This window comes from Pelecanus crispus, chromosome 6 (assembly GCF_030463565.1).
Source record: "Pelecanus crispus isolate bPelCri1 chromosome 6, bPelCri1.pri, whole genome shotgun sequence".
Lineage (NCBI taxonomy): Eukaryota > Metazoa > Chordata > Aves > Pelecaniformes > Pelecanidae > Pelecanus > Pelecanus crispus.
Window position 1 is genome coordinate 69722726 of NC_134648.1, and position 8040 is coordinate 69730765.

General features: G+C 58.0%; 1 protein-coding gene across 1 annotated transcript; it reads left to right on the plus strand.

Moving 5' to 3' along the window:
• The first annotated feature begins 3305 nt into the window (after positions 1 to 3305).
• Positions 3306 to 6038, plus strand: OTX2 (orthodenticle homeobox 2). Its single transcript, XM_075712680.1, is given in 6 exon segments — positions 3306 to 3377; positions 3379 to 3403; positions 3832 to 3983; positions 5415 to 5645; positions 5648 to 5755; positions 5757 to 6038. Coding segments are annotated over 6 exon segments (870 nt in total).
• The last annotated feature ends 2002 nt before the right edge of the window (positions 6039 to 8040 follow it).

An 8040-nucleotide genomic window follows, 5' to 3' on the forward strand; every position in this document is an offset into this window, starting at 1 on the left:
TTAGCCCCCGCCGGCCTGATCCTTTGAGCTTTAGCTACCCCCTGGCCCCACGGTGGACTTTTAAAATTAAAAATAACCGGGAAGGCATTTCTCCCCTCTCTCGGCTCCCGCCTGAGGACACCTCCCGCATCTCCTCCTGGCAAAGTCATTTTGCAAAGGTGTCTTGGAGCACTCGCGGCGGCCGGAGAACCGGGGCGGGAGGGTAGCAGGGGGAGAAAGCTTCGAGGCGTTTTGGGGCCGGAGCTTCGTGGCTCGGTGCGGGCGAGGTGGACGGCGAGAACGGCATCCAGGTCGGAGAGGGGCTGGAGCCGTTTTCCACCTCCCTTATATTACTTTTTAATTTTTTTTTAATTTTCTTTTTTTTTTTTAAGCCGTGGGAAAGCGCTTCCCAAAGACACCGATCGCGTATAACGCGCACTGCTCCGCGCCCCGGCCTCTCCCCTTTGAATCGCACCTCGGCGACAAAGAGAAAGTCGGGAAAGTCCTTGCACGAGTTTCTTTTTAGGGTTAAAAACCTCCTCGCTTGCGGAGATTGATTTCGAGTTCGGCTCCTCCGAGAAGTTGCGCTTTATTATTTATTTCTTTGGAGAAGGTGCAACTCCGGTTTAAAAAAAAAAAAAAAACAAAAACAAAACCAAAAAAAACCCCCAACCCCCCCAAACAAAAACAGTTTAAAAAATGGGAGCGGGTGGCGGTGGGGAGGCAGGGCTGTGTCCGTGCCCTCCCAGCCCGGCTCCATCGCTCCCGGCCGGCCCCGTCATTTGCCAGCGCCGGTGCGGAGCCGGCGGCCGCGGAGCTGCGCGCAGATTTGGGGGGAGAAGCGCGGAGAAGCTGCGCGGAGGAGCCGCGCCGGCTCCATCCCCGCCGCCTTCGCACCGGAGGAAAATTCCCCGTGTTGGGAAATATCAACCCCAAACCCTCCCTCCTCCGGAGGGGCGGGGGGGAAAGGAATAATAACAAAAATCAGAATAAAAAAAAATTAAGGAACGCGGTGGAGTGGCGGGCAAGGGAACCGAGCTCTCGTTTGCAAAGGGAACCAAGCCAAGTTCCCTGTTTTTTCTCGGCACCTTCCCCCGCTCCTGCGGGACCCTCTCCGCGCTGCTCCGCGGAGCCGCCGAAGCCCCCCGGGGGCGGAGCCGCCGAAGCCCCCCGGGGCGGAGCCGCCGCTTGCGCGCCCGGCCGCGGGCCGCCGCCGCGCCGTAATGAGCCCGGGTGATCAGCGGGGCCGGGGCCGGTGGCCCGTAATTAGGGAGCGTGTGCCGCCGGATTATCTCGTTAGTTTATCAAGAAAACATTTATTATAATTAATTCTCGGACGGTGGTAATTATTATCGAGCGAGGGCAGAGCAACTGGTAGGCCGCGCTCTTTGCGGAGCGGGGGGGTGCGGGAGGGGTCGCTGACAGATTGCGGGGCCCGGCCGGTGCTCCGCGGGCTGCGGGGCGGCCCCGGGCTGCGCGGCCGCGGACGGGCGGCTCCGCGGCCGCGCAGGGGGGTGAAGCCGCCGCGTTTAACCGGGTGGAGCTTTGGGGTTGCTTTGGCTTTGGGTTTTTTTTTTTTTTTTTTTTTTCTTTGGGTTGGTGGTGTTTGGGGGGGTTTTTTTGTTTGTTTGTTTGTTTGTTTGCTCGTTTTGAAGCGCGCCAGCAAACCCCCATTTCCCTCTCCCGCGCATCCTCCGCCGCCGAACAAACCGGAGGCCGGGGCCGCCCGACACCGGCGCGGAGCGGGGGGTCCCCCCTGGGCAAAAGCTGCCCCTCGTCAGCCTCCCCCGGGAGGGGAGAGGGGGTGTTAAAAGCGGGGCCCGACCCTGCGCTCCCCGCGCTCGATGCGCGGCCGCTCAGCGCATCCGAGGGTGGCAAAGCGCTTCCCCGAGGGGGAAAAGGGCAAACTCCGCACCGCGGGGAACCGGTACCCACGGCGCTGGGGGAACCGGCCGGGGGGTGCAGCGGGGCCCGAGGGGTGCAGCGGGGCCGGGGGGGGGGCCCGCAGGAGCCCCCCGACAGCGCTCAGCCCCCCTCGGGGCGCCGGCTCCGCTCCCGGGTGCGCTCGTTAGCGGCAACACGGACTTTCGGGGTGGTTGCGGGGGAAAAAAAGTTGTGCTGGAGTTGGTTTTTCCGTGGGCCGCCGGGGAGTGGAGAGAAGGGCGAGATTTTGCCCAAAAAAAAAAAAAAAAAAAAAAAAAAAAGATTTTCCACGGGAAAACAGTCTTAACTCTTTCAAGAACGCCGTGCTGGCCCCTTGTCGGCCATTTTTTGGCGGAGTTTGTGTTTGGGTCCCCCCCTCCACCCCCGCTGCAGCGGGCGGGGACCCGGGGGGCCGGAGCCGGGCCCGGGAGCCGCTCGCCCGCCCGCTCGCCCGCCCCCGCTCGCCCGCCGGGGGCCGTCCCGGGGCCGCTCCCCACCGAGGTGTTTGTTTAGCTTCAGCTCCGTCATCAAGAGTTTCTTGAAAGCCTAATAAATCTGTTACTTGCCTCCAAATCTAATTACCCGGAGTACTAATTACGTGCAAATGGCCGGTGGAAATTACTGCAGACGCGGACTGATGGCGGGTAAGAGTAGAAAAGTTTTGTCTCTTCCCGAGCGGGCATTTGAGCTCTGAAATGCAGCAACGTCGGGGGGGAGAAGGGGAAAGGAGAAGGGGAACGGGGAGCGTGGGGGGGGAGGTTTGAATGTTGCCCAAACCTGGGATAATTAAAGTCCTTGCAAGAGACTAAGGGAGAGATAGGTTTCTTGAATTGTTTCTTTGTTTCTCACCCTTGGGCTTTGTTATCTGCATTATTTATTTAGCCGAGGGGTTCTTTGTGTCTGCCAATGGCCCCAATCAAGTTTTTGCTTGAGACAATTAGCCGGTGCCCGGCCGGGAATCCTATGCAAATGCCCCGGGCCGCCGTACAATGCGGGCAGTTGAAGGCATGGGGGGGTTTTGTTCGGGCAGTAATTACTGGCTGGGATGTGCCCCCCCTCCCTCCACCTCCTCGCCTCCCCCCCCCCCCCTTTTTTTGGGGGGGGGCGGGGGGGAGAGGTGCGTTTATCTAAGTCTCTCCCAGCTCCCAAATCCGGCTGGGGTGCGGCTTTACGAGCTGGAGGGATCGACGGGGGAAAGGCAGCGGGGATAAAAGCTGGGGGGGGGGCGGGCAGCGAACTGGCCTGACCCCCCCCCCCTCCCCTCTTCTCGCCCCCGCAGGCTCCTGGCGGCCCCCCCCCCGCCCCACGGCACCCCCCGGCAGTGCCCGGGGCAGGCAGGGTGCTCGGGCGGCTCCCCCTCGCCCGGATTTCGGCCAACTCTCCTCCCCCGCCACAACTTTAGCATGATGTCTTATCTTAAGCAACCACCTTACGCAGTCAATGGCCTGAGTCTCACAACCTCGGGCATGGATTTGTTTGCATCCGTCCGTCGGTTATCCCGGTAAGCCATGTTTTTCTCCCTCTCCCCGCTCCCTCATTCCCCTTTTTTTTGCCCCACGGAGGAGAAGCCGCCGGGTTTTTGGAGGCACAACATGCCCAGGGCCCGTGATGGCTGGGGTGGTGGGGGGGGGTGTGGGGTTCCCCCTTTCTCCCTTCCTTCTCACCCTCAACTTTTTATCCGAGGAAGGGTCTGCAAAGGGGGGGACACCCTGCTGCTGGAGGTGGGGGGCAGATGCTCCAGGACCCATCCAGGGGAGGAGGCATCGGAGGTGGGATGCTGCACGGTGGCGGCTGAGGATTGAGGGGTGAGGGTCGCCCAGGAGAGAGGGGGGACAATTGGGGGGTACCCCCCTGGGGAGGGGGCTGGAGGGGACACACGGGGCTGAGGGGCCGCCGACTGACAGCCAGGGCCTCCGGCTCCTTTGGCAGCCACCCCCCGAAAACAGCGGCGGGAGCGCACGACCTTCACCCGGGCGCAGCTGGACGTGCTGGAGGCCCTCTTCGCCAAAACCCGCTACCCCGACATCTTCATGCGGGAGGAAGTGGCACTGAAAATCAACCTGCCCGAGTCCAGAGTGCAGGTAAGAAGTGGGGTGGCCCCTGAGACCCCCACCTATCCCCCACCTCCACCCTAGCGTGGAGGGTTTGGGCTGGTCCGTGGCTGGCGGGGAGGTGAGGGGGGCTGTTGGAGGGGATGGGGTCAGTCCTGGAGGGAGATCAAGTCCCTGTGGGGTGAAGGGTGCTCACAGATGGGTGAGGGTGCAGGGGTGGATGGAGAGGCGATTTGCCTCCCCAGGGCTGGATTGTGCCCCCCCCCCCTTCCTCCCTGCGCACTGGCGGGGGGTCATGCAGCTCCCGGATCCCCCATCCTGAGCCCCCCCGCACCCCTCCCCAGCCCCCCTCGGCCTCTCTGAGCCGGGGAGGGCTCCCCCCGCATCCCTAGGCTCTGCACCGTGCCTTGTCCCAGGCGCCAAATGTCCTGCAGGTGTTTGGGGCCCCTGCGGAAGCCATCAAGGATCCCCCCCCCCCGGTCCCCAGGGATCCCCGCATCCTTGGAGCAGGGTCAGACCGGGATCCCCTTTCACACCAGTACAGACCAGGGGGGTTCCTGTCCCCTTTGGAGGGACTTTGGTGAGCGAGAGGGGGCCTTGGTGGAGGGGACCCCTCTCCTGGGGCTGGGCTGCGTCTGCTCTGCCAGCAGCCTGCAGGGCCCCAATCCAGACAGCATTTTTGGAGATGCTGCTGGCAGGGCCCGAGGGGGGTCCTGGGGGCCTGCGGTGCCCCCAGCATGGATCCAGGACACTCTTAGAGCCAGGGCAGGGCAGCTCCAAAGCCTTCCCTCCTCCTCTCTTCCCTGCGAGGGCTTCCCGAGGCTGGCGTGGTGCCGTGCCCCAGCGGAGCGTGGCCGCCCGGGAACCGGGATCCCCCCACGCCAAACTCCAGCCTTCTCCCCATGAAGCCTCCCCAGCACCCGCCCTCCCCAAAGCCAGCCCCCCTGGTCCCTGCTAAAAGGGGGTGAGATGGGCTGGGGGGGCTGGCCCGGGCTGGGGGTGAGGGCAGAGACCCTCTTCAGAGGGTAAATGCGACATCTTTACCCGCCCCCCCCCCCCCCAACCACTGCCTCTGTTTCCCTAATTGTTCCCTCCCTTTCTGATGCTCTCTTGTTTCTAATTAAAGCCTTGACTTCAATTGGCCTTAAATTGTGATTCCTGGGGGTCCCTGGCTGGCAAACAGGGAGCACCCCCCCCCCACCCCCCACCTTTTCCCCCAAAAGTGACCTTATTAAGCAGTTTGATTTGCCCGTTTCCACTTGTTATTACTGCTAATGATCTCAGGGAGGGGGAGCCCCGGAGCTTTTCTTCGCAGCAGCCTGCAACCCTCCGCTCGCCCGGAACGCTGTTAGTGCCCGGCGAGGGCTCCCCGCTCACGGGCTCTTCCCCTCCTTGGGTTTCCCGGCGCATCCCTAACACCAGGCTTTTTCTCTCTCTCCCTCCCCGTCTCTCGGGCTCAAGGTGTGGTTTAAAAACCGCCGGGCCAAGTGCCGGCAGCAGCAGCAGCAGCAGCAGAATGGGGGCCAGAACAAGGTACGGCCAGCTAAAAAGAAGAATTCACCGGCCCGGGAAGTGAGTTCGGAGAGCGGGACCAGCGGGCAGTTCACTCCCCCCTCCAGCACCTCGGTCCCCACCATTTCCAGCAGCAGTGCCCCCGTATCCATCTGGAGCCCGGCGTCCATCTCCCCCGCTCTCAGAACCCCCTGTCCACCTCTTCCTCCTGCATGCAGAGATCCTATCCCATGACCTACACCCAGGCATCAGGCTACAGCCAAGGATATGCTGGCTCGACCTCCTATTTCGGGAGGGATGGACTGTGGATCTTACTTGACCCCTATGCACCACCAGCTTCCCGGACCGGGGGCCACCCTGAGTCCCATGGGTGCCAACGCGGGTCACCAGCCACCTCAACCAGTCCCAGCCTCCCTCTCCACCCAGGGCTATGGAGCCTCCAGTTTGGGCTTTAACTCCACCACCGATTGCTTGGATTATAAAGACCAAACGGCCTCCTGGAAGTTAAACTTCAATGCTGACTGCTTGGATTATAAGGACCAGACATCGTCATGGAAGTTCCAGGTTTTGTGAAGAACCTTTGTGATAACGAGAGAAATCGTGACGAGAACGAACAGGCTGGGCTGAGCGCTCCAGTTTTAGTCAGGTCTTGGTTAAATTAAAGAGAAAAAATAACTCAACGGACAAACAAATGAACAACAACAACAAAAAAAAAGACAGCGACAAGAGGGGGGGACAGTGTTGGTGTGATCCCGTTCAGACTCATCTCCTGCTCAGACGCTCTGGAAAAGGAATAATAAAGAGGAAAAACAGAGGAGGAAGGCCTTAAATGGACAGATCATCTAGTGAGCAGAAAACAGACCGACCCATCTGTGTTCTTTCTAGTTTTAGGCAATTGTTGGGTTTCTTTGTTTGGAAGAGGTGGGAGATCGTCCACCTACGGGCCAGTTTTAAAAAAAAAAAAAAAAAAAAAGAAAAAAAAAAAGAAAAAAAAGTCTAGGTTTTTATTTCTTTTTTTGTGTGTGCGTGGAAAGGTCCTTCACCCAGAGGTTTCCAATGTGTTAGCCAACCCTCGGTTAAAATATTCAGAATGGACAGCATCTCTCTTTTTCTCCCTCTTTTTCTCCCTCCCTGTTTCTTTCGCTCTCGAGCTCATCCAACTGTTTCACGCCCAACTCGCTCAAGTTGGCACCCGGAGAAACTTGGTTCAGGGCTGTGTGGGTTGTGTGACTGATTGTCCTAGCTGCACTACTTTATTTAAAGATTAAAAAAAAAAAAAAGATAATGTTCATAAGGAGTCAATATGTAGTTTTTAAGAGACAATCAGTGTGTGTCTTATATAAATGGTACATCTGTGGTTTTTAATCTGTGCTAGACTTCAAAACTGTGATCTCCTGTATTGTATGCAACTATGAACTCCGCACCAGCGGGAGTTCTGCTGTGATTTAAATAGGTTATAATTATAAGTGAAATTCAGAGCAACTGAGTTACCTATTATCATCTTTTAAAAAAAAATTAAAAAATATATATTAAAAAAAATAAAAACACGATCTCCTTTCACCCGAGGTGAACTGCACTGAAACTTTTTACCACAAACTGTCTCTGAATGAAAGAGAAAAGACCGAAAAAACCCCACCCGAGGACATTAAACTCCTCTGGAGCTCACTTACTGCTGGCCACGCTGGCAGTAACCGTCAAATCCAACAGGACTTTGGGCAGTTGCTCTGACCTGGATGAATTTAAACCGAGAAATTCATTGTCGTTTATGCTTGCAGATGTTAACTGGAGAAAAAAAAAAAAAAAAGATATATATGCATAAACCTTTTTTTCCTGGATTTGGCAGATATGTATAATTATATTAAAATGGTTCTAGCACACTTGATGGTTGTCTTCCATTTTAATCGCATCCGGCGAGTGACGGAGAGGGGCGATGCCGTCTGCCGCAGGGATTTCGCGGTTGCAGCCGGGCGCGCGGGACCAGGAGGGTCCGGCTGCTTCTGCAGGGCCGAGACAAAGGGGGTTTGCCGGCGGCTCCCCGAGGTGAAGGAAGCAAAATGAAGGGGGGATTATTTGATGTCTGAAATTTTTTTTAAGCAAAAAAACATTCGTTGCAAACAGACCTTGGATAACGTGACCTTCCCCCCCCACTGCCCTGCAGCTTTCCCAAATCTCGTTGTAGGGAGGGGGGGGGATGCGGTTGCTCTGCGGCTTCCCAGGAGGTGCGAGCCCCCGGTTGCGTTTGGGGAGAGCCCTAAACTTTCCAGGCTGAACCGGGGAGGAGAAGGGAGAACCTGGGAGCCATCAGGCAGGATCATCCGAGCGGAGGTGCCGGGGAAGGAGGGGGACAAGTTTTTAAGCTACAATTCCATGAGCTGAAGCCACAGCACCCCGCGATGCAGGATCAGGCCCTTCCCAAGCATCCCTGCTCTTGGTGGCTCTTTCTCTGTCCTGCTCCCTCTCCCTCTCTCCTTCCCGCGTGCATCACCGGGCTCGCTTGAGCCCTGAGCTGGGTTTAGATTTAACGCAGCAAAAAAAAATGGGCTTCCGAAAAGGGAGAGAGGCTGAAAAAAGCACC